Source organism: Nuphar pumila, chromosome 1 (genome assembly GCF_984573655.1).
Source record: "Nuphar pumila chromosome 1, dmNupPumi1.hap1.1, whole genome shotgun sequence".
In the NCBI taxonomy this organism is placed as follows: Eukaryota; Viridiplantae; Streptophyta; class Magnoliopsida; order Nymphaeales; family Nymphaeaceae; genus Nuphar; species Nuphar pumila.
This window is the reverse complement of record NC_143249.1, coordinates 31,914,639-31,940,990: the sequence shown is the minus strand read 5'-3', so window position 1 is coordinate 31,940,990 and position 26,352 is coordinate 31,914,639. Positions and strand designations below refer to the sequence as shown.

Here is a 26,352-nt window from a genome sequence, read left to right as displayed (position 1 = left end):
TTATTGTGCCCAGTAAGCTCGACACATTTGACCTTAGCATTATCGTGCCTAATATGCTCGTTCTTGTCATTAGCTCTTATGTTAACAACTGCCACCTTATTAAGCTGGTAGTAGAAATTATAAAGTAGAAGTGGCAAATGCCACCCCAATTCCCTTATTCCCTTTTTTTCGTACTCCCCAAACAGTTGGTGGCGCTGTGTATTCCTCAGGTCCACTTCGACTGCCTCCGATAGGCAGTTTCCAAACAGAGCATTAATGCTTGAGCCACTAGATTTGGCAACAACACCCTCTTCGGGATTAGGGATGGCAGTGGACAGAGGGAAAGTGGGGCCCCGCCCTGTTTGGACCGGGGATGACGGGTATGAAACGGGGATGGAGGTGGGGACGAAGGTTAAAATCCATCCCCGTTCGGGGATGGAGGCGGGAATGGACTTACACTTTTCCCCGCCCCACCCCGTCCCCGCCACGATTCCCGCCTAGCCCCGCCCCGCCTCATCTCCGTTTGAACCGGGGATGGAGGACATGAAACGGGGATGAAGGTGAGGATGGAGGTTAAAATTCATCCCTGTGCGGGGATGGAGGTTCTAATCTTGAGACGGGGTGGGGGTGGAGACCCTGTCCCCCTCCCCCGCCCCGGTCCATTGTCATCCCTATCCAGGATGCAGCCTGATTTGGGAGGTGGGAGGACCAACTTCCATCCTATCTCCCGGATTTGACAAATACAAGTGCACCCAAAACGGTAGATGTTGATGGCAACTCCATGAACCAACTCCAACACCGGCTTTCCAAACAGAGCCTAAAATGTGTGAAGTTCGAGGAGAAATGAGATTGGTATTAAAAGTGTATGATTTGATATTCAAGTGTTGCATATTTATTTTTATATATTAATTAGCTAGGTTAGCGCGTTTAACATGTAATAATGAGGCCTTTCTGTAATTTTCTCTCTTTCTTTTTTTAATAACTGAGGAATTGACCATCTCACCACCAAGTTCGCTACCGCAAAACCCCAAGTCTCCATTGCCCATCAAGAAGTACGCACTGTCTCCGCATCATGGCCAAAGACGTGCACTGGTGGATTTTTACATGAACCCATCACTGGATTTATGAGAAAATCAAACCAACTACAAATTTATCTATGAAAATAAAGATACTAAAGGCACATTTGGAAGCAAAAAAAAAAAATCCCCATAAGAAAAAAATTTGGTTGTGAGAAGTTTTGATATGATACCTTTAACAAATGAAAAACATTTTGCTCGTTTGTGTAGCATGAGAAAAACAGACTGCAAAGTGTGTGCAAGAGAGAGATACTTGAAAATGATAGTGGGTGAGAGGAACATGAAGGTTGAAAAAAGCTCTTATGACAGCTGATATATGGAACGAGATGTGTTGTGGGTGAATGGTTGCCCTAATGCAAAAAGAAGTTTTTTTTTAGGAAATTTTTCTCTACCCCTAGATTAGATGGAGGAATCTTTCTTAAAAAAAATAATTTTTTTTTTAGAAAAACATTTTTTCAAAAATTTCTTTTCGTTTGGAACGTATATAATAGTTCTAATTTTTTCTTCCTTACTTTCACTTGTCCTACAATTTCCTACTTCCAAATGTGTCCTAAAAGAAATTATGAGAAAATATCTAGAAATTGCAAGAAGTTGACTGAAGCTGAAAATAAACTAAATAAATTAAAAATTAACAAATTTTGGATTCCAAATCTACTATCTGATAAGAAAAATATGTCTGCGGCTGTACTTAAATCAGAAAGGTCTTATCTTAGATAATTTATGATCATAAACTTTATTGTATGAAAACAGCGTGCATGTAATCTGTTAGTAATAGGTTATTTTCTAGGTTCACTCATATACAAGGTCTCTATGTACTTACTTTTTGTTTTTTCTTTAACATTAAAAGCAAATTGCAGCTTACAATGGCTCTGTTCACCTAGTAGGGTTCACTTGTAAATGTCAACAAGTTAACAGGAGGTCGCTATTTCAAAACTCAAGTCGGCGTTCCTTACCACAAGGTGGAAGCTAAAAGTAATCTATGATGACCTCAAGGGTTTTACCAACTCGCGGCTTGTCAATGTGCAGTGGGAGATGAGGTGCTTTTCCATTAGCTTAAGAAACAAAACGCTTTTTTCTCATTTCCTCTTTCTAATTTTCCAAAGCGTTTCTATTCACTCTGTTTTTTTTTTTTTACTAATGGTTACTTTTTTCTAATTTCACTCAATTACCACAAAGGCTTTATTGAGTTTTAAAAAAAAAATGAAAATCTGCACGAAATGCACTCATGTGTCTGATTATTAAGATCGCATTTTTGTTTTTTTTTAACGTCAACAGATGGAACTTATCATACGATAAAAATAAATCCAACCACACCTTTCATCTGATCCAGACTTCATCCAAAGGAGCTGACCCAATACATGACCCACCATGGTAGGGTTTCCCTTTATAAAAGCATAAGCTTTCTGACCGAGCCCACTGCAATTGAGGCCTTGTTTGGGACACTTGAATCAGATGTGCGTCATGGTTTCCCCAAGTACTCTTAGGACATGTTTGATGGCTTGTCCAAAATTGAATAGAACGAAAGAACAAAATAGATAGAACACATTTTCTTTACCAACTACACGAAGTTCAACGTTTGGTGGCTTGTTCACGGAAAGTGTGTTCCTTATGTCCAACGTTTGTTAGATCCGTTGTTCGGACAACATGAATAATGGGTCGAACAAATTCGTTTAATTAGGATAGTATGACTCAATTCATCTAACTACGAGTGTTTTAACATGTTTATTATAGATTTTAACTTCAAAAATGCAAGAAAATGCAAAAAACATGAATTAATTATAAAACTCTAAAATGCAAGAAAATAAATCATAAATAAACCAAAAAAACCCTAAACTACTACAAGAAAAATAAACTATAAATAAGGCATAAAATCAAAGAAAGCATAAATAAACCAGAAAAAAAATTAAAAACCTTAATTCGGTCTTCTGATGTGCTTGTTTTGTTTTCAAAATCAATAGGCAATTTCAAAAAAAAATTGTCAAACTAAAGATACTACCCTATGCAAAATCACACAACTTCCCGAATTATTATCATCGCACCCAAAATAAAATAAATAAATAAATCAAATTTGGCTTGGTCTCGATATAGTTTCAATTCGATGAAGAATCAAACTTAACTCTAAATCAAAATCATAGCCAACAATACCAAAAAAGAAGAAGAGGCAGTCCCAAAGCTGAACCGGTAACTCCACAGCCATTGATTGGAGAAGACGGAGGAATGTGAAGGCTTCTCCTTCTTCTCTGAGGAATCTCCTTCATCGTTGTTGTCTTTGCTCATCTCCTACAGTCTTTGGGTGTCACCGGAGCTCAGGTTATGTCGCTGGGTATCGCCGAAGCCTGAGTGCCTCGCTAGAGCTCAGGCAACGTTGCTGGGTGAGAGAGCGAGAGGCTTTTACATTTATTTATTTATTTTTTGTTCCCTTGTCCCTATTCTTTTCTTAACAGTTGGTTTTATGGTGTTTAGCCCCTAAAATTTATGGGGTTCGATGGCATTTTGTGCATCCGCCGCATCCAACGTTTGTTACAAAAATTGTTGCATCCGCCCCCCCCCCCACCCCCCCCAACAATTTTATTTTTTGAGATAAAATAAAAATGGCTACAATTATTAATAAAAATTGTAGTAGCCGTAGAAACAGGTCGGATGGGCGGGTGCCCGCCCTCGCCAGGTGCTGGATCCGACCCGAGAATCAGGGCTGGGCTAGGACTGGGCTTTTGAATTTTATTTTATTTTATTTTATTTTATTTTATTTTAACTGGGCCGGGAGGCAGGACTGGGCTACCCCAGCTCCGCCTTTGGTTATTCAGGTAGGGGTCGGCCTAACCCAGTGGCCTTTAAAAAAACCAAAAAGTAGGTGGGGCATTTTCATGCGGTTCTTAAAATTTGACACTCACTGTATGAATAAAGACCCATCATGATGTAGTGGATCAAATTAATAACGCTTGGTACATACACTCTATGGACCACCCTCATCAAGACAACCACATTTTGGTTATAGATTCAATTAGCACAATTAATGGTGTCCAAGAACCTCACCATGGACTTCTTTGGTTGTTTTCATCTTATATGGAAGGTAACATTCATGCCCTTTAGGGGGTGTCAACTGGTTGAGATTTGTTCGAACCCAGGTGAAACCAGACCCAGACCTGATTTAAAATTCGGGTTCAACCAGACCCACCATAACAGAAACCATACCTAGATCCTATAAGGATTACATTAACCAGACTCAAACCATACCCAGTAAAATTATATTTTTTATCTTTTTAAAATTGAAAATTTGTAGATCTTTGTCGAAACTCGGTTCAGGCCCGAATCTAGTATGAAAGCTCACAAACCATACCCGGCTTCATATATTAATTGAACCCTTTGTCCGACCCAGATTCTCTTTGAGCATTCTAATTTATCACCAAACCTTGATGGGTTGGGTTCAGGTCAAACCCTACCCATTGACACCCCCTTTTTGGGGACATAGTTTGGCCTGAGGATTTTGTCAGCCTCAGCCACAAGGCATCTGAAAAGACTATAAAAGCCGAGGAGGGAAGAACTAGATATATCAAATCTCTAAGTAACCAGTTTTGCCATTAGTTCCAAAAGTGGGCCTCACCTATTAAAAAAAATATTCAGATATGGGCCATACTTTGTCCGAAAAAAGGCACGTGGGATCTAAGGCCAACATCTATCTTGAAAAGGGTGATTCCTTTTTTGTTTCTTCTTGTGTCGTTCATTGGAAATTGAAAGATAACCTGTTCATCCTCATCAAAAAAATAAAACAGTTATGACAAAATATTAAAATTGTAATTTGACATTTGATTTAACTTTAAAGGACAATAACACACGTAGGCTCTTGTTTTGTAGTTTTCATGAGAACATATGCTTTTTTTGAATTTCAATACGCAAGGCTTTTTTTCTAAATTAAGGGCAAAAAGTTCTCCCTTAAATGAAATTTAATTTCCCAAAAAATTAATTGGCTTTATGTCGCGGATTCCTTTTTTTTATTAGTATCTTGAAAGTATAATGGAGATTGCTCTCCCCGTGATTATTGTTTTTTTTAGAACACTCCCCATGATTAGTGTAATCACTGCTACTGTTTTAATAAAATTATATTTTCTTTAAAGAAAAAAACATAAGAAAACAAAAGAGAAAACCTAATTTTCTGCTTACTTTCCAAGGAACTTAAGACTAGAGAGAAATGAGCAAGATAAATGATTTATAGAGGAATCTTTGAATACACTATTTAAATACATTATGATAGAAAATCCTTGTTTTACTTGTCTTCTTTTTTTTATGAATGAGGTAGGGGATGTTGGATATTTTATATGGTTTTACATGAAATTTATGGTTCATGAACTATATGTAAATGCAAGATCTTATCACGGTTTTTGAATTTTGATTGCACCCTGAACTCATCTAGAAACTTATATAATTTGTGTTAATTTGGAGATGAAAAAAACTCTATCCTCACAACTTTAAATACACTGTTCTTGATGTATCACAAATCATGTTACGGGCACGTGCCTAAGTGAGTTGAGTAATTCAGTTCATCTTATTTTTCCGTAGGATCACTTGAAAATGATGCATTCAAGATATAGACTTACTCTGGGTGCCAGTATGATCAAATCACCTGAGGACTTAACAAAAAATGATAGAGCATGCAACACATATTTATACTAGACCAGACATTGTCTCTTTACCAATTATCACTACAAGAATATGTAGCAATAGCCACGACATTTCCAGTGACTCAAAAAAATGATTGCTATTGAGTGGTAAATAGCAATGACAATAAAAGTGGCTATCGATATAGGTTAATGTGGCTATTATTGGGTAAGCAATAATTAACAACCACACTTTTAGTGGTTGCTATTGGGTAAGCAATAATGTTCGCAATTTGGCTGTTAATACTTGCATATTAATAGTTACTTTGTTAAGTGTTTTTTGATAATTTGCTACAGCCATATTAGTTATTGCTATTAATACTTTTAGTGACGGCTAACACTACAACAAAGCAGTAGATTAGCGACGACCACATTTCGTCGCTAATCCGTCGCTAATCCGTCGCTAACCATGTTAGCGACGGATTAGCGACAACGCGGCGATAGTATGCTTACGTCGCGAATATTTCGACGCTAACTGGCGACGGAATAATTCCGTCGCCAAGTCCGTCGCTAATTACGATGGAATAACGAGCGCTATATTCCGTCGCCAATCCGCCGGTACTAAACGGCGACCACGGCGTGGCGACGGATTTAATTCCGTCGCTAAGCCGTCGCTAGATTAATATGAATAGCGACGGATGATTCCGTCGCTAATCCGTCGCAAAAACGAAAAAAAATCAAAAAAAATTTATTTAAAAATTAATTACCGAGAACTGTACAATTTATATTTCCTGTACAATTTATATTTCCTGTAAATAAAAAATAAACCACACAAAAAAATTCATATAACAAGTATCTATAATAATTAATCGTTCCACCTTAAAACTAAGAAGTTTAATTATTTACAATTCAACAATTACAATTAGGAAAAATAAAAAAAATAGAACTTCTTCAACACAGTCCTCTAATCATCGCCAAGATTTTGTGCGTCTTCTTGTTCATTGTCTTTATCTGTCCCTTCAGCTCCACTACCCTGATTATCGCTAGCAGCCTACACAAGAAAAGAACAGTCAGTATTGATAAACAAAATATAATGAAATAAATTACACACTATATGTGATTCTATCATGTGCTCATGTGTGATCTAAGGCAATAAAAAAACTCTATATGTGATTCTATCATGCTCATATGTGTGCTAAGGCAGTCAAAAAATTGAATATGTGATTATAGCATGTTCATATGTGTTCTAAGGCATATAAAAAAACTCTATATGTGATTCTACCATGCTCAGATGTGCTTTAAGGCAGGCAAAAAACTATATATGTGATTCGATCATGCTCGTATGTGTGCTAAGGCAGTAAAAAAATTGAATATGTGAATATAGCATGCTCATATGTGCTCTAAGGCAGGCAAAGCCAAAAATTTTATATGTGATTCTATCATAAATGATATATAACATGTTCATATGTGTTCTAAGGCAGTTAAAAAACTCTATATGTTATTATAGCATGTTCATATGTGTGCTAAGGCAGTCAAAAAACAGAATATGTGATTATAATATGCTCATATGTGTTATTAGGCAGTAAAAAAACTGAATATGTGATTATAGCATGCTTATGTGTTCTAATGCAATCAAAAAAACTTTATATGTGATTCTATCATGCTCATATGTGCTCTAAGACAGACAAAAAGTTAAATATATATATGTGATTCTATCATGCTCATATGTGTGCTAAGGCAGTAAAAAAATTGAATATGTGATTATAGCATGTTCATATGTGTTCTAAGGCATCTAGAAAAACTCTATATGTGATTCTACCATGCTCAGATGTGCTTTAAGACAGTCAAAAAAACTATATATGTGATTATACCTGAGAGGGACCTGGAATCGAAGATCCCCTATCCTGAACAGCGGCCTTGATCTCATTTCGGAGAAAGGGGGCGACGGTGTATTGGAAGTAGTTATTCAGTGATTCATTAATGATCTCGCGTACATCATCACCGAAAAGAATAGTCGGCTGCTTGGAGCTTATGTCGGCGCAAGAAGTTGGTGAGCCGTAACTGGAAGAACCAATAACTGGTGAAGTGTTCATATTACTCCCAAACCCGAACACGCGACCTTTTTGGGGTTCACCTGCTGCAGTCACCCATGCTGTAGGATCAAATGATGGATGCTGAGTAGCGTCTTCGCCATATCGCTCTACCATTTGTTGCTCATATGCCTCCTACAAAATAATGTTTAAAGTATTCATTAATAATTAATGATAACATTATGATGACTTGCATATATATTGCAATGAATATTAATAGAATTAATACATACCGTTGTCGTTCTCGCCTTCTCTGATACGAAGACTCCCGTGGTCTTCCGTTTATGTGTTTCTACAAACACATCCTTATATGGTACACTGCCTCCTTTTTCTGCTTCCTGCGAAGTTAAATGACAAAAGATTTAGTACACAAATTTGCAACAATACTTATAAAATTAATATTATATATTGATGAGTTACCATTTTCTTTAGGTGGCTCCCAAATGTCTTAGATCCACCTGTGTGTAGATGGGCTTCGGGCATCTTCGATCGATTTTGTGAAGCCTTCGCAGAGCGATTTTTAAATGCATCTCCCGCCCACATATCGCACATTTCATCCCAGTAATCTCTCCTGATAGTAATAGGACCATGGCCCTTCCACAGTAATGGATCATCTACTACGCCAGATGCTTTTTTTGCTGCAGTCTTCATAGTGTGCAGCATGTCTGCAAATCGATTGGCAGCCACCTTCTGCCACACCTTTCTTGCATCATTTTCTTCCACCGTAGTTGCAAAGCGATTCGAAGCCTACAAATATTTTCAGAAAGTTAGTAGACATTGCTTAAATAAATTAAATATGAAACACATTAACTATGAGGAACAACTGTATACCATGAATGAGGACCACAATCTGTCTAATACCTCCTTTGGGTACTCTTTCCATTGAGCAACTGGTCCTGGTAGATGTTGAAGAAGTGAATTCCTAATCTCCCGTACTACTTCTTGTGGCTCAAACCTCGTGCTGCACATGAATTGTTACACAGTAAATATCAATATAAAATATTTAAAAGATATGCAATAATTGAAAACAAAATACTTACGGTCGATTATCGATATACACTATTCGAATGAGTCTTCTTGTGCCAGCCTGAGAAGACCCTGTTTCCTGTGTTGGCTGTTGACTTGTGCGATCAACTGGTGTAGGTGGGTCGTGTACAGGCGCAACATCATCTGTAAAAAAATACACACCAAGTTCTCAGAATGTGCATTTGAACTAATCAAGCATCTAATTAGTTATATGATATACCTATCACAGGAGCCCGTGAAGATGAAGGTTGAGCCTGGCTACTACTGGATGAGCGACCACTATAACTTCCACGAACCATATTCTAACAAATAACATATGTCATACAATACATTCAAATAATTCACATCAAGTATTATAATGCATTCAAGTCATTCACATCAAGCATTGCAATGCATTCAAATAATTCAAATCATTGACATCAAGTATTGCACTAATTCAAATCATTCGTTAATTGCATAAATTATAATACATTCAGATAATTGAAATCATTCGTATCAAGTATTACAATACATTGAAATAAAATTTTTAATCATTCACACCAAGTATTGCAATACAACTCACATCAAGTATTACAATGCATTTAAATAGAGGTTTGTAGTATAAGATTTTGCTCACTAGCTTGAGAATTCTTCCTCGTCACTAGTTTGACTTTCTTCTTCTTCTTCTTCTTCTTCTTCTTCTTCTTCTTCTTCTTCATTGTTTGCCCATCCACTTGGTACATCATTTGGATCACATTCCTCTATGAATGTTTCATCAGCCAATGGAGATATGACATGCATATCATGCGCAACATCGTGACCATAAGCGAAGTCACAGACATCATCTGATTGATAGTAATCACTGTCTTCAGCTAACTCATCTTCTTGTAACTGATCATACTCGGGGTATAGTTTGGATTTCACCTTGCAAACTGCCCACCATTCATTTCTATCTGACTTTTTTATACTCGGATATGAAGTATAATAAACTTGTTGAGCTTGCGAGGCTAATATGAATGGTTCATATGTTCCAAACCTGGATTTATGATTCACCTCCACAATGCCTGAAGCTTTGTCGAGTCTTGTTGCAGTTGGATCAAACCAATGACACTTGAATACCGTAACCCTGTTATTCATGCCTAAGTAAGTCAACTCCATTATTTCCTCTATAACACCGTAGTAATCATGTTCATTTTCACCGTAGCTGCTACCCTTGACACACACGCCACTATTTATCGTTGATTTGTTTATACCGTAGTCTTTTGTATGGAATCGATAACCATTTACGATATACCCGTTGTAGCATTGCACAACTTTGGTCAGACCATTTTCTAAATCACATATTCCTTGATCTTTAACATCACCATGGCGAACCTACGCACAGACATAAACAATTATTGTGATCACGATCAATTAAGTAACTTAGTGTTGTTTATAAGTACAAAATTTATGTTAGCTTCTTTACCAACTGTTTCAACCACTCCACAAACTTAGTTTCACGTTCTTTTTGTACTTCTGCATTAGTGAGATGTGAAACTTTGCTTTGCAACTCCAAATCAAATCGTCTGCAAACCACAAATACTTATATTACCGAGCCATGTATCCACATATAGAACATAAAAGGATTTATAATTGAGTTGCATATACATATACTTACTCGATGTATGGGTCGATCGCTGAACAATTAAAAAGAATATAGATGTGTGCTGCATCTTGCTCTCGATCTGTCAATAGCCTTGATCGGCAACTACCAAATGCATGCCCAAGTGGTTGAAATATCGACAGCTTGTCAGCTACAGTTACTTGTTCTCCATCATCGTTACGGGGCGGGCATGTGTAACGTGTTGAAATATGAGGTTCGAAGTACATAGATGAGAAATTTGAAATCTCTTCTAAAGTGTACGCCTCACAAATAGAGCCTTCTACTCTTGCTTTATTACGAACCTTTTTTTTAGGTCGAACATGCATCTAACAAGAATATACATTTCAAATTTTAAATATCTGTCATTAAAGAGACAAATATAAAAAAACATATACCTTTCAAATGGGTACATCCATCGATATTGCACAGGGCCACCAACCCTTAGTTCATATGGCAAATGTATGATCAAATGTTCCATAACATCGAAAAATGCTGGCGTAAATATCTTTTCTAACAGACAAACAGTGGTGATGACAGAGTCCTCGAGATTCTTTACATCTGATACAATGACCTCCGATGCGCACAATGTTCTGAAAAATTCGCTCAACTCAGACAATACCCCCCATATAGGTTTGTCTAACATATCATGGAATGCTAGGGGTATCAATCGTTGCATAAAGATATGACAATCATGGCTCTTCAACCCATATAACTGTCCATCGTCAATCTTCACAGCCCGAGCAATGTTAGAGACATATCCATCTGGAAATCTCAGTTGTCTCAACCATTGACATACATGTTTTATTTGATCAGGTCCGAGCACGTACTTCGCCTTTGGTTTCAGTACTTTGCCATTATACTCTTTGAGTTCCAATTCTGGTCTTTTACATATTAATTTTAAATCCATACGGGCCTTCGGATTATCCTTCGTTTTTCCTTTAATATTCATTACTGTATTGAACACATTATCAAACACATTTTTCTCTACATGCATCACATCCAAATTATGTCGTATCAATAGGGTCGGCCAATACGGTAGTTCCCAAAAAATAGATTTTTTCGTCCAATTGTGTTCCTTCCCAAATCCACGGAAGGGTGTAGGACTGCGGGCATCTGTTAATACATCTGGAAAGTATCGCAATCTTCTTAAAATCTCTATGCCAGACAATCTTGAGGATGGACCTTCCATTTCAGTTGTGCCTGCTGTAAATGCATTCTTTTGACGTCGGAACGGATGATCGCTGGGTAGAAATCGACGATGGCAATCAAACCAGCAAGGCTTCCTTCCATGCCTCAATCTAAAAGCTTTGGAATCCTCCATGCAGTACGGACAAGCCAACCTCCCATGTGTGCTCCAACCAGATAACATACCATATGCAGGGAAGTCACTGATTGTCCATAGAACAGCGGCCTTCATGTTGAAATTTTGTTTTTTGTGGGCATCATACGTGGTAACACCGTCATCCCACAGTACTTTTAATTCATCAATCAATGGCCTTAGATATACATCAAGATTTTGGCCAGGTGAGGTCGGACCAGGGATCAACAGAGACAAGAAAAGATTTGGACGTTTCATACACAAGCTTGGTGGAAGGTTGTATGGAGTTACAAATACTGGCCAGCATGAGTATGGAGTTGATCTACCCCCAAATGGATTAAATCCATCTGTACATAAACCGAGTCTAACATTTCGCACTTCCATTGCGAAGTTCTGATGAGTACGATCAAAGTGCTTCCAAGCTTCAACGTCAACAGGATGCGTGATCTTGTTTTCATCGTGTCGAACTTTATTTGCATGCCATCTCATGTGTTTAGCTGTCTTTGAAGACATATACAATCGCTGCAATCTAGGAGTGATAGGAAAGTAGCGGAGCGACTTGTATGAAACTTCCTTTGATCTCGTGCTACCATTGCCTCTTGTCTTTGGCTTGAACCGAGGATGCCCACATGACGGGCATGATATGTCGTTTTCCTGCTCCTTGAAATACAACATGCAGTGATTTGGACAAGCATCAATCTTTTTGTAACCCATACCTAGAGCGTTGACCATAACTTTCGCACGATAGAAATTTTGTGGCAATTTCTCATCTTTAGGCAACATACTCTTCACAATCATGCACAAACGGTCAAAACATGATTGACTCAAATTATACTCGGACTTCAAATTCATTAGTTGAAGAACTGCAGACAAGATAGTGTGACTCTCACAACCGTTCCAAAGTGGCTCATCAGCATCTCTAAGTAAATCATAAAATCTACTAGCTGCATCGTTTGGTGATTCTTCATCTACGACAGTTCTTACATCACTAGAACTCATAGCAGAACTCAGTTCTGTTCCTGCAGCATCAAATATCAAATTCGTATATGGATTATCGTGCACCACATTCACCCGTGCATCAAAATCGTTTCTAAATTCTTCTCCATGAAACGTCCAGTTCTGATAATCACTCACAAAACCCTTCCTGTATAGGTGATGTCTAACGCCATGAGGTTCTACAAATCGATTATTCTTACAAATCTTGCAGGGACACCTAATCCGACCTGTGGGATCTACCGTACTGACACTTGCCGTTGCAAATTCAATAAAACTGTCGACACCATCCATATATTCATGCGATAACTCATTGTCCACTATCCTACGGTACATCCATTCACGGTTTGCAGTCATTCTGTCGTATGATGTTACGAATAGTATCCTAACCAGTTAAAAGAGAACCATCAGAATACTATGATGAAGAAAATATCAAATTTATCATGCAATATATGATGTCATACAATCACAAGAATTATGATGCATGCATTGATAACTTAATATTTTCATGTGCAAACTATTCATGACACGATACATTCATTTGAAGCATGCTTTCAGTATACAATTTCACATAAAAGACATAATCAAATTGAAAGTAACTACATGTAAGCATGGATACAATCACATCAAACATTGCAATACATCGAAATAATTCATATCAAACAAATATCAAACATGTATCTGCAGCAAACACACTTCAATATCCCACTAACTACTACCATGCATAGCATGGACTCCGTACTCCAAAAATAAGAACACTTCCATATTCATACATTAAAATCATGCTCAGCATGATCTCTGAACTCCAACAAAGTAGTCCTAGATATCAACAACTAAGTGAGTGTGTGAACAATAAAGTGTTATATTCAATAAATTAAATAACATGTGATGCGCTTGCATCACTTACTCACCACGGGTATTTACCCGATTTGCATTGTTTTTGTCACTTACTTACCACGGGTGGTGGGGCACAAGCGAGTTCTGTTGAGAAATCTGCAAAAAAAAATGATGTTTTAAAATGAATCACCATGAAATTATTCGACCATATTAAATCATAAAACCTTAAAATACAAGAAAATAAATTATAAATAAACCAAAACATCATAAACTATAAGAAAAATAAACCATAAAATTAAATAAAAAAGGCACAATTTAAACCTTAATCAAACAAGGAAAAAACCTGCCCAAATCAAATACAAAAAAATCCTTAATCAAATTAACTAAAAAGTATTAATTAAAAAAATGTGATTTAAATCCCTAATTATAGAAAATAAAAATAAAAACTCTAAATAAATAAAAAAAACCTAATCAAATTAACTATAAAAGCCTTAATTAAAAAATTTTGATTTAAAGTCCTAACCAAATTAACTAAAAATCCTTAATTAAAAAAATTATGATTCAAATCCCTAATCATAGAAAATAAAAATAAAAGCTCTAATCAAATCCAAGAAAACCCTAATCAAATTAACTATAAAATGCCCTAATTTTTAAATTTTGATTCAAAGCCCTAATAAAACAAAATCAAATAAAAAACCCTAATTAAATTAACTACAAATAGCCTTAATTTAAGAAATTTGATTCAATTGCTTAATAAATGAAAATCAAAATAAAAAATCCTAATCAATGAAAATCAAAGAAAACTAAACAATAAAAATAAAATAAAAACCCTAATTTCTGAAAAAAGAAAAAAAAGAGCAAGAAACCAGGGGGTCGACCCCCGGCCGGACACGGCAGGGGGTCGACCCCCGGCCGGACACGGCAGGGGGTCGACCCCCGGCCGGACATCAAAAGGGGTTGACCCCCTGCCGGACAAGGCAGGGGGTTGACCCCTGGCCGGACACGGCAGGGGGTCGACCCCTGCCGGACAAGGCAGGGGGTTGACCCCCTGCCGGACATCAAAAGGGGTTGACCCCCTGCCGGACACGGCGGGGGGTCGACCCCGGCCGGACATGGCGGGGGGTCGACCCCCCCCCCCCCCCGGCCGGACACGGCAGGGGGTCGACCCCCCCCCCCCCCCGGCCGGACACGGCAGGGGGTCGACCCCCGGCCAGACACGGCAGAGGGTCGACCACCTACCGGGGTCGACCGCCTGGCAGAGTCGACCCCCTGCCGGAAAACGCAGGGGGTCGACCTCCAATCCATTTAAGGTGAAATACGTACCTGCGGTTGCTCCGGGCAGCGACGGCGGCAGCGGAAGGTTGACGGAGATCGACTTCCGGCGAACGGTGGGGGCCGGCAGAGAGGTCGACGGGATGTATAGGGCGGCCGAAGGAAGAGGGCGGCAGGAGGGAGAGGGCGGCGGGCGGGAGCAGCGAAAGGAGAAAGGAAAAAGAGGGCTGGGATTAGGGGTAATGCGACATTTAGCGACGGCTTAGCGACGGATTAATTCCGTCGCTAAGTCATCGTAATTCAAAAAACAAAAAAGGCGACAGAAAATATTTCGTCGCCTAGGCCGTCGCTATGTTGCGACGGAATTTTAGCCGTCGCAATTCCGTCGCTAAATGTCGTATTTATTGCGACAAAATATTCTCTCGCACAATCCGTCGCTAAGTAGCGACGGATTTTGCGAGGGAATATAATCTGTCGCTAGTTTCGTAAAATTCTACAAATATAGCGATGGATTCATTTCTCTCGTTAATCTGTCGCTAAGTAGCGACGATATAACTCCGTCGCTAAATTCCGTCGCTAATCAACTATTTTTTTGTAGTGTAATAATTATGTATTAGCAATCACTTTTGCAAGTATCTTTTAATAATTTATTAGTCACTAATAACAGCCACACTTTTAGTAGTTGCTAATACCTATATATATATTAGCAGTCACTTTTTTAAGTGGCCTTTGATAATGTACTACAGTTATGTTAGTAGCTGCTATTAGGTAAGCAATAACAACCACATTTTTTAGTGTGTATTGTCCGTCACTTTCTTAAGTGCCTTTTGATAATCTATTACTTGTTATTGGGTAAACAATAATGGCTACACTTTTAACCACTAATATATATATATATATATATATATATATATATTCTCAAGTGGTTTTTGATAATTTACTACCGCCACATTAGTGACGGCTATTATATAAAAAATAACGACTACAAGCAATTACCGACTATATTAGTGTTTACTATTGTGTAATCAATACCAGCCAGCAAGTAATGTGTGCTGATCGTAATTGTATAAGTGACCCCACAAAGTTTTCTAAAATTCTCATGAATTGTTGGATTGCCGGGATCTTATATGATTTTAATTTGACATCACATTAACATCATCTGTAAAATATTCATAATTGTTTACTACCATCATCATAATCATCTTAAGCAAAAACAGCTAGGAACAACAAGACAGTTGTCACGTTTATCATCATAGATACCATGACCCAGAGGGATAAGACATCATTGTCATTTTCTTTAGTCTTGATCAACCATGAATAATGGTGACCCCCCACCACCAATAACCACAATTATTATCATTATCACAATTATCGATGTGTATTGGTATAAGTTCCTCTCTCTCTCATGGATGGATTGCAACTTTCAGTATCTGAAAATGACTGGCAGTTCCTTCCGCTCTCCTATTCTTCCTTGCAAGCCTACATTGTTGACACTGTTCTCTCTCGCACACACTTTCTTTATATGTGCATGCCTATATTGACCAGAAAATCATAGATGCGTGATTTATCAGCTCAATGCATCTACCATGGTTGGTTTATTAGGAAAAAGACACTTTGGATTGAGTTGATTTGATGTAAAAACCTGATTTTTTTATCATGAAGTTTTTTTTGGCATTGTGGACCATCGATTTTGGAAGCTCTGAAGAAACCAGTTAAATTCGCAGATCGTAATCACAAAGTATCTTGAAATTTTGATGCCACCTCTAATTTCTAAGTGGCAACAGCTATCAAATTTAGATAGAGATCTTTTTCCATTACTCGAGTGCTTTACATCAATAGCGCAGGTATGCCTTCTTTAGCTATGTTGTAGTTGAAATATAGATATGAGATTTTGACAAATTCATTTTTTCTGAAACTGATCCATAGATATTATTGTTAATTAGATCGATTTTCAGATCACGCAGATTCACAATCAACATCATGATATAAAACATGATATAAATCAAGATATACAACAGGATTAACAATAAATCAAATCAGAAACAGGAAGCAAGCATGTCGGTTTCCGCATAACACCAAAATCCAAACAATACCAAATAGACAAACAGTTGCATAAAACACAATAAAAACAATGAAAGCTTTGGGGTGTTCAAGCTTGGCTCATGCTTCTGCTGACTCAATTTCCGAGTTAGCATTAGCTCGTCTATAAAACAGAATATATCTAATCATAGCATAAAGTAACAAGATTTGAACTCTAAACCTAATGCTTGTAATTTGTAAGTCGAACAATTTGAATATATGTTCTACCACCGCGGGGGTCTTCCGCTTGGCCAGTGGGGTGGTTGTGAAGGTGCTGAGATGAAGGCACCTGAACAACCCCCACTGGCGCACGGGTGTGTATGTACCTTTCAAAGGCCGGCCAGGTAAGGCAGTGTAGTCATGGGGCCTCACCCAGGGTTTTCCTCATTTCGGATAGGGTTCCCCATCATAAAAAAAATGAATATATATTACATTATTCTAATAAAAATTACACTTAAGATACATTTATTATCACTTAAAATGCCTATACAAACTAAGCCGAGCCAACACCTATTGTTCATGTTCGCTTCCTTGACCTATTTTACCTACTCCGATGAGCTTTTTATAAGCTGAGCCCTGAGTGCTTCAGCTAGTTTTACAACCCTAAGAAGGAAGAAAAAAAATTGAGAAAACTAGGAAAAGTAAAGATCAGTCAAGAAGTTAAAGCAAAGAATGGTGAATCAGAAACTATGAATAATTTCGTGTAAACAGAAAAGGTAATACAGTAAAATTCGCGTGTTTGGTTAAGATGAAAAATATATATAAAAAAAAACAGTCACGATGTTGATATATATATATATATATATATATATAAAGTAAAGGGTTTTCAGAATATAAGGTAAAGGTCATAAACTAATCATATTTAAAACTATAGACAAAAAACTAATACAGTAAAATTGGCTTACTTAATTAAGGTGGAAAATGCCAAAAGTACACGGGTTTTTGAAATATAAGATAAATCCTTAGCTAAATGGTAATTTCTTAAACAAAAAAAAGAAAATATTCAGAACCCCTATTTCATACATTTTCAGAGCCCCTTCAACGCATTAACAGTGAATAAGCTGTTAATAATGGCACTGATGTCACCAATAAAAAAAAGTCCACTTTTTTCTAAATATAAACAAAAGGGAAAAAACAACGTTTTATTAAGGGAGAATCCGGATGCCCCTATTAATCGTTGGGGTATGTTTGGATTAGTGGAATTGGAATCTAATTCCACCAAAATTCTTCCATCAAATATGGGGGAAAAGAGAATCTTGGTGAAATCAGATTCTGATTCTATCAATTCCCCCGATTCCAAACATACTCTTAACGAAAAGCTGAATTTGTTTTCTGGACCCCAATGAAGGTTTTCAGTTTATCTCACTTTTTTCTGGATGAAGGGCAGGCTGCATGCAGTCTCCTTAAAAGGTAGGGGTGTCAACGGGTCAGGTTTGCTCGACCAGAACCAAACCCTATATGATCCAGGTATGGTGTTAAATAAGAAGAGCCGATTAAGACCTGTGTCTGGACCTGAAGGTCTGATTAATACATGGATCCGGGTATAGTTTGTAAAATTTTATATCAAACCCAGACCCGACCCAAAGTTTTGATTAAGACTCATAATTTTGCAATATAAAATAAAAAAAAAATATGATTTTACCGGGTATGGTCTAAGTCTGGTTTATGTAATTCTTATCGAGAGTTCGGGTATGATTTTTCTTATAGTGGACCTGATACCATGCCCTAAAATTCAGTCCAGGTTTCACCTGGATCCGAACTGACACCCATCCTAAGAGGAGAATAAAAAAAAAGGAACCTACTGGTCGGTTGCCGCCACATACATTATAATATTTAAAACACTTCCAAAATAACTTCTAACTTTATTGACAAGTTAAGCAAGCTGTTATGACTATGTGATTGAAAAACGTAAGCACCTTTACGTCACGTCTTAGGCATGCCTCGATGAGGTAAGGAGTGACGTTTGATACCCAGTTACAAGATGAATAGGACGGACAAGGTACCTTTACGTGACGCAGAGAACACCTATGTCACAAAGATACGTGGAAACGAGTCCGAATCGGTGCAGTATAATTTCACACAAAAAACCGTGCATTAAGCACCTGACAGTCCCTGTCCCCAACATGGTGGGTGATCAGGTGCTTAATGCACAAATATTTCTGCTATCATATTGCAGTTGATATTTTCACCGTCGAACCCGGGACCTCGGACTCGAAATTTTGAAATCTTTTTGGAAACACAGGATACGAGGACACAGAATTTTAAAAAAAATTAATCAATAAAAAAAATTATAACTTTTAATATTAAAAAATTTATTAAAATAAAACTAAAAACATTAAATAATATTAAAATATTTACTATAAGTGTAGTGTGTCCGATGATTCCAATAAAGACACACCAACAAAATGGCGTGTCCCTATGACATAGCTGTTAACCTACCCCACAGGGCCAAGACCCCACTACTTCTTGCACTTTGGTCATTTTCTCTTTGAACATCGGACACGTCGTCTTGGCCGTGGTGAATTAGTAATAAAATTTTAATATTTTTTAATATCATTTCAATAAAAATATATTTTCATATTAAAATATGGAAAAGAACTTTTATTGAAGAATTTAAAAAATTTCTTATCCTCTTGTTTCATTTCAAAAAAAAATAAAAGATCTTGTGAATCGGACACGAGTCGTATATTCTCATATCCGCGTGTGTCTTTGTGACGTTGCTTTAACCTCTTCGTCAAACATGGAATCGGACGTACCCACGAGAATCTCGGTCGTACACGCACCAAGCCAACTTTGTGGAGGAGGACAGAGAAAAAGTAATCCCTACGTGGCCATATTTTAAAAAATATTGACAAATAAAATATTTTCTCATCTGTTTTTGACATTTAAAATATCATAATATTTTTTGTTTTTAATAGTGCATTAAACTTATCACAGTATTTATATTTTTATTGACTAATTTCAAAAATATATTTCATATAAATATATTTTCATTGTCTTTACGAAAATTCAAGAAATGTTTTAACACGAAAACATGACCAAAAAACAAAAGAAATAATTTCTCGTAGAAATTTTGTCTATTGCTTTTTAATCGGTGTGAAAAAATATGTCCCCATTTGCTGCTTTCTTTTTCTTTCCTTGTTCTTTTTGCCGCCGATGGAAATCTACCAAGTGGCGATATGACCACCATCTCTAATTAAGCTAACAAAGTATGAACGGCGACTAAGCCCGCACGCCAACATTTTTTTCCTATAGAAAAGGTATATGGTTCGCATTTAAAGAGAGAGAGATTCTTATGATTATAAAAAGGAAAGGAGGAGAGACTAACAGAACGCCAGGGGCTTTTGAGAGAGAGAGAGAGAGAGAGAGAGAGAGAGAGAGAGAGAGAATGGTGAAATCCCCAGAGGAACAACACCCACAGAAGGTGTTGGGTTGGGCAGCCAGAGACTCCTCCGGCCACCTCTCCCCCTTCAACTTCTCCCGCAGGTCTCTCTCTCTCATTCTCTCCTTCTTCTTTATTACCTTTTTTTTCATTCTTGGTTATGTCCATTATGCGCTTCTCTTCTTCTAATTAATGGCTGAACAGTAATGATGTTGGTGGTTCTTTAAGTTGTCTTTGTTAGTGGTGTTATTTGTTCTTGTTTTTCCTTTACTTGATTTCGGCTTATGGGGTATCTTTTTCTGAGGTTTTTAGTGAGAGGGGTTGGGTAGGAAAGAAGTGGTGAGCATGCATCAAGGAGAGGCTCTTCTTGTTATTGTGGGTTTCTTTTTTCTTTTGCGGGCATGGTGGCCTTCTCTTTTCCTCTTTGCAGATTTCGAGCTAGGACCCTCTGTAGCACCTCCAGTTTTTTTTCCTTTTCGTTTTCTACTAAAAAGGATCCAGAGAGAGAAAGAGAGAGGGGGATATTAATGGATCGGAATTTATCTGATGTCCGACCAAATCTAACTCAGATTAGCCGGATTCCAAAGCTAAATTGAATCAGATATTTCAAGTTTTGCTACTGAATGTGACAGATGTCTTAATCTGATTACATGTAAAAAAGAAAAATGATTCAATGAGTTTTCATTCATCCAAATCTGCAAATACTCTCTCTCTCTCTCTCTCTCTCAAGCAGGTTTTTGAAGGGCTTCAAAAATCAATGGTTTCAAAACTTGTTTATTTTCAAATCTCAAAAAACCTTAATTTTTTTTTATCTAAAAAGCACGAACGAGTGCATGTTGCTGACAAATGGATTAAGGGTTTTACCGGCAAAGCGTTAGCGCCATTCACAGTGTGTGGACATCAGAATGAACCGTTTACAGACTGTAGGTGGTAGGTGTAAGGGTTTTATTGACAAATCGACCCCAAGGGTTTCCCTTTCTAACGCCGGTAGGTGCTCTTTGTTAAGTTTTTGGCTTAGGAACAATGCCGTCAGTATCTGCCTGTATCAGCCGATACGCATCGTATCTGCAGAAAAATGATATGCTTCAATCTTGAATCGGTTATTTTTTAATAAAAAATACTTTAACATTATTTTTTTTAATATTATTTTAATGACTGTAACATGTGTCACGTTCTGATTGATACATAATATTTTTTAATTATTTTTAGCCTATTCAGAATGATTCAGTTGAGTATGGTATCGACCATTCGCCTGAATAGTTGGCCAGCCAAACGATACAGGGCCGATATCGATCCTGACAACAACATTGCTTTGGAGTGCCAAATTAATAGCATCGAGTCAGAATGAAGGAAGTGTTGGGTCAGTGGATAGCTGGTAGTAGATTAATTGTAGTTTTCACTGATGTGGGGTCCGCTTAATTTGCTGAGTGACAGGGCCAACGGTGCAGAGGATGTGACCTTCAGGATCCTGTATTGTGGCATCTGCCACTCCGACCTTCATACGCTGCGCAACGAGTGGGGCAACACAACCTACCCCATCGTCCCCGGGTGGGCACCCTCTCTCTCTCTCTACATATCTATATTAATGTTTGAGGCCGTGTTTGGTAACTATGACCTTACATATGTGTTCAAACATATTATATTTACTGGGGATCCATTATTAGATCACGTTTTTACAATGAAAAAATATGATTTCATGAATATTTATATTTATAAAAATTCTAAGCCGTCGATCTTTGAAGCCTTATAAATACTTGCTCGCATGCCATAATCAGATGATCTACTAAACAGAACGTATAGATCATATTTATAATGTGAGATTATAAAAAAATTACAAAAAAATTGAAAATTAAGACTATCCCCACCCTCCTACTCTTAAGAGGAATCAATCACTCTATAGAAGAGAGCGTAATGTCGGACGAACTCGAACGTACGTGCTCCAAGTTTTTAGAAAAAGAGCCTTTAGTGATATGTCGCGATTGCTGCTCCAAGTTTTGCACTACAATCAACGGCACATAAGCGTCCAACTTGGGTGCTCCTAACCGTCCATAAGGATGCACACGAGTCCGTTTGAGCCAAGCTTGGGTGAGCTTGGGCTTGCTCGGCTCGGCTTGAGAAGAAAATGTGATTGTTCAAGTTCAACTTGAGCTCAAGCCTAGCTTGAACAATATTGCCCAGGATCAGCTTGGCTCGAGCCGAACACCTTTAATATAAAAATGCTTTCAAAGTTTTTGGAATTTGTATCAAAAGCCTTTTTGAAAGAGAGGAAGATGGTGAGATTTGAACCCACTTCACTTTCAAAGTGCATACGAGTTCAAGCTTATTTCATTTAGTTTTTCAAACGAGTTTGAGCTGAGCCTAAATGGATCGAACTCAAGCTAGCTAACCATCCATATAGTATATATAGTATGGACAGTGCTAATTTCCTATGTTTTAAGTTATGTTTGGCAAGTTTGACCCACATATATATGTTCAACATGTTTCATTTAATAGGAATCGATCATGCTTTTTCAATGAAAATATGATTTTATGAGTTTTTAAATTTGTAAAAATTTGAGGCACTGATTTTTTAAGCCTCATAAAAGCTACTCACGTTATAATTAGACGATCCAAAAGCCTATTTCTACTAAAAAAAACTATTTAGATCACACTTATAAGGTTCGATTCTAAAAAATGAATTAAAAACTTGAAAATATAGTCCGTCCACAACCAAAGCGTGTATATATATATATATATATCCAGACATGTGATCCGAATCCGAAATTGGAGGTGGAACGACCCCATTTCATTGCACCCAGTTGGAGGTGTTACCCAGGTATTTGTCATCATAATGTTGAATAAGGAACGGCCAGGATTGTATCTGCAGGCACGAGATCGTGGGCGTCGTAACTGAGGTGGGTGCGAACGTGGGCGAGTTCAGGGTCGGGGATCACGTCGGGGTAGGCTGCCTCGTGGGAGCGTGTCACACGTGCGAGAGCTGTGAGGTAGACCTCGAGAACTACTGCAACAGTCCGATCTTCACCTACAACAGCCGGTCCCAAGACGGGACAGTCACCTACGGCGGCTACTCCGATTGGATCGTGGTCCACAAGCGGTACGTGATCCGGATTCCCGACGGTCTGTCACTGGCGGCCGCGGCCCCGCTGCTCTGCGCCGGCATCACGGTGTACAGCCCCATGAAGTACTACGGCATGACCGAGCCGGGCAAGCACCTGGGTGTGGTCGGGCTCGGTGGGCTCGGCCACATGGCGGTCAAGATCGGCAAGGCCTTCGGACTGAGGGTGACGGTCGTCAGCACGTCGCCAGCCAAGGAGGAGGAGGCCCTCGACGGTCTGGGCGCGGACTCGTTCCTGGTCAGCCGGGACCCAGAGAAGATGAAGGTAAATGGAGCCAATCAATCAAACCATGCCGTCTATCTCATAGATGGATGGACAGCAATTGGCAGCTTCTCTTTGAGGCACATTTGGTGGTTGCTATGCTCATGTTTTCTACTTAATCTGGCTCTGCGCAGGCTGCTGCTAACACTATGGACTACATCATAGATACTGTTTCGGCAGCACATGCATTGGAGCCATTGCTGGGCCTCCTCAAGCTCAATGGGAAGCTCGTCATGGTCGGGGCGCCCGATAAACCGCTTTCTCTGCACGCCTTCCCGCTGCTTTTCGGTACGTAACTGAACGGGCTGCTACTCTCTGTGCCTGTGCCCCAGGTTCGAGCGAACCTGTGCTAGGCTTAAATGAGCCTAGCATGGGCTTACCCGGCTCGTTGTGCGGGTCTATTAATTTTGGGTATACATCTGTCATGTCTTTTTTTGGTCCTTGGAGTAAGCAGTGAGAATCAATTTAATCAGGGAATTCAATGGCTAATTATGATTTGCAAATTCCAATTTTATTCCAAACCAGTGTATGCCAACAATGGCCATGTTGGTCATTGTTATTACATATTTTGCAGGAACAATGGAGTTCATGGTCTTGATCATGCTTCACCCATTGTCTTTCGATTCGCCGGAATCGGAACGGTTCTAACTAATAGCTGACATCTTATTACACTTTTTTCTTTCTTTTTTTGGTGTGCAAGGGAGGAAGCTCGTGGGAGGAAGTATGATTGGGGGTTTGAAGGAGACACAGGAGATGATGGACTTCTGTGGCAAGCACAACATAACAGCCCATGTGGAGGTTATCAACATGGACTACGTTAACACCGCAATGGATCGGCTGTCCAAGTCCGATGTCAAGTACCGATTCGTTATCGATGTGGCAAACTCGCTGTCCAGTTAGACATTGCCAGGTGGGCTTTTGAGGGCACAATGGCTTGTCCTGGCCATGTTATTTCTTAGGTAGTTCCTATTAGTGGTCGTAATCTTCTTGTCATCTATGGCTTATCGGGGATGCTATTCCTTTTAAGGTATTCCTAGTTTGTTGCATGTCTAGGTCACTCATTTTTAATGCTGTAACAGTGGGAATTAGTTTGGGACTTGTTGCTTTTATATAATGCTAAGCGATAAAGTTGCACCATCTAACCAAGGATACATCATTTTGGATCCATTCAAAACCAAACCTATTAGAGCAAACTGAAATTTGTTTTCTCCATCTGATTGCATGTGTTTTTAGGCTTGGGCCTTGCATATTCATAGGCTAAGAAATTTAGGCTCGTTCAAGGGGCCCCCGATCACAGCTTTGATTGGCTGGCCATCTCTGCTAGTGGCTGCTTATGAACGTCACCAAGTTGACAGGATGTCACGAGTGAGTTTGAAACCCACAAGTGTTGCAATTTTCAGGAATTTCGCAATCAACAACAATGAAACTCTTGACGAAATTCAGAAGTAATGTTTTGATTTTCGTACAATAGTACCACAATTTTCACATCTAAAAAAAAATTCACATCACCGCATGCAAACTTCGTGAATTTTGCAAATTTTTTTATAAATTTCGTAACTAACAATGTGAAACTCTTGACGAAATTCACTAGTAGTGCTAAAAGGTTCGAAGAAGAAGATAGCCAAGAATAACAATTCTATTCCTTTTTAATAGATTCATACTAACGTACATGATTTACCCCTTTTTATAATCTACAGCCGTTACAAATCGTATCAAGGCTTACAGCCGTTACAAACAAAAAAATGGAAAGATCTGATATGCCTTTCTAAATCAAATCCGTAGTTCACGCATATCATGTCTTCAGATTCCGCAGTTGCACAAGATCATGCCTTGGATTGATCATCTTTATCTTCCAGTATGCCAACACTCCCCCAAAAACTAGGTGTATAGAGATCAAATAAACCTAGTCTGCTCTCTTCCTAATGCTTCGGTGAACATATCTGCCATTTGATTTTGAGAAGAGAGATGTTTGATTTGAATTACACCTTCTTGAATCTTTTCTCGCACAAGATGACAGTCTATGTCGATGTGTTTTGTTCTTTCGTGATAGACTGGATTTGCTGCAATTCGAATTGCAGCTTGGTTATCACAAAAAAGCGTCAGTGGTCTGGAAGTGTCTACATGCATATCTCTGAGAAGATTCCTTAACCATATCACTTCACTGACTGCACTTGTCATAGCACGATATTCGGCTTCTGCTGAGGACCTTGAAACTGTAATCTGCTTTTTTGTCTTCCATGAAATAGGGGAATTTCCATGAAATGCACAGTATCCGAATACTGACCTTCGCGTATCTGGGCATCTGGCCCAGTCAGAGTCACAAAACATTTTCATCTCAAGACTACTATTACTGCTTAATAAAATTCCTTGACCAGGTTTACCTTTCAAATAACACACCACTTTGAGAGCTGCATTCATGTGAGGTACTCGCGGTTCGTGCATAAATCTGCTCAAGACGTGTACTGCAAAAAGAATATTAGGTCTGGATATTGTCAAATATATTAATTTTCCTACCAACCGACGATACTTGGATGGATCCGAGATAAGTTCCCCTTGTGTGTTTGATAGAGATAGATTTTGTTCCATCGGAAATTCTACCAGTTTTGCCCCCAACAGACCCATTTCATCAAGGATCTCAATGGCATATTTTCTTTGAGATATAAAAATGCCTTTTCTAGATCTTGCTATTTCAAGACCCAGGAAATACTTC

The 26,352-nt window shown here is 38.4% G+C and overlaps 2 protein-coding genes across 3 annotated transcripts; one reads left to right on the top strand and one right to left on the bottom strand.

The window, feature by feature from the left end:
* Positions 1 to 6,496: 6,496 nt before the first annotated feature.
* LOC149848587 (uncharacterized) lies at positions 6,497 to 7,748 on the bottom strand. Its single transcript, XM_089996280.1, has 2 exons — positions 7,519 to 7,748; positions 6,497 to 6,698 (listed from the first exon to the last, which is right to left on the bottom strand). Exons 1-2 carry the CDS (start codon positions 7,738 to 7,740, stop codon positions 6,612 to 6,614), a joined length of 309 nt encoding a protein of 102 aa, XP_089852406.1. The 5' UTR covers positions 7,741 to 7,748; the 3' UTR covers positions 6,497 to 6,611.
* A 12,457-nt stretch (positions 7,749 to 20,205) lies between these two features.
* On the top strand, positions 20,206 to 24,807 carry LOC149848586 (putative mannitol dehydrogenase). 2 transcript variants are annotated; one of them, XM_089996262.1, is made up of 6 exons: positions 20,206 to 20,241; positions 20,272 to 20,369; positions 21,700 to 21,813; positions 23,132 to 23,645; positions 23,777 to 23,930; positions 24,343 to 24,807. In XM_089996262.1, the coding sequence occupies exons 2-6, from the start codon at positions 20,272 to 20,274 to the stop codon at positions 24,540 to 24,542; spliced, it is 1,080 nt and encodes a 359-aa protein (XP_089852388.1). In that variant the 5' UTR covers positions 20,206 to 20,241; the 3' UTR covers positions 24,543 to 24,807. The 2 variants fall into 2 exon arrangements, with proteins under 2 accessions (XP_089852388.1, XP_089852395.1); XM_089996269.1 differs by having other exon boundaries at positions 20,240 to 20,369.
* The last annotated feature ends 1,545 nt before the right edge of the window (positions 24,808 to 26,352 follow it).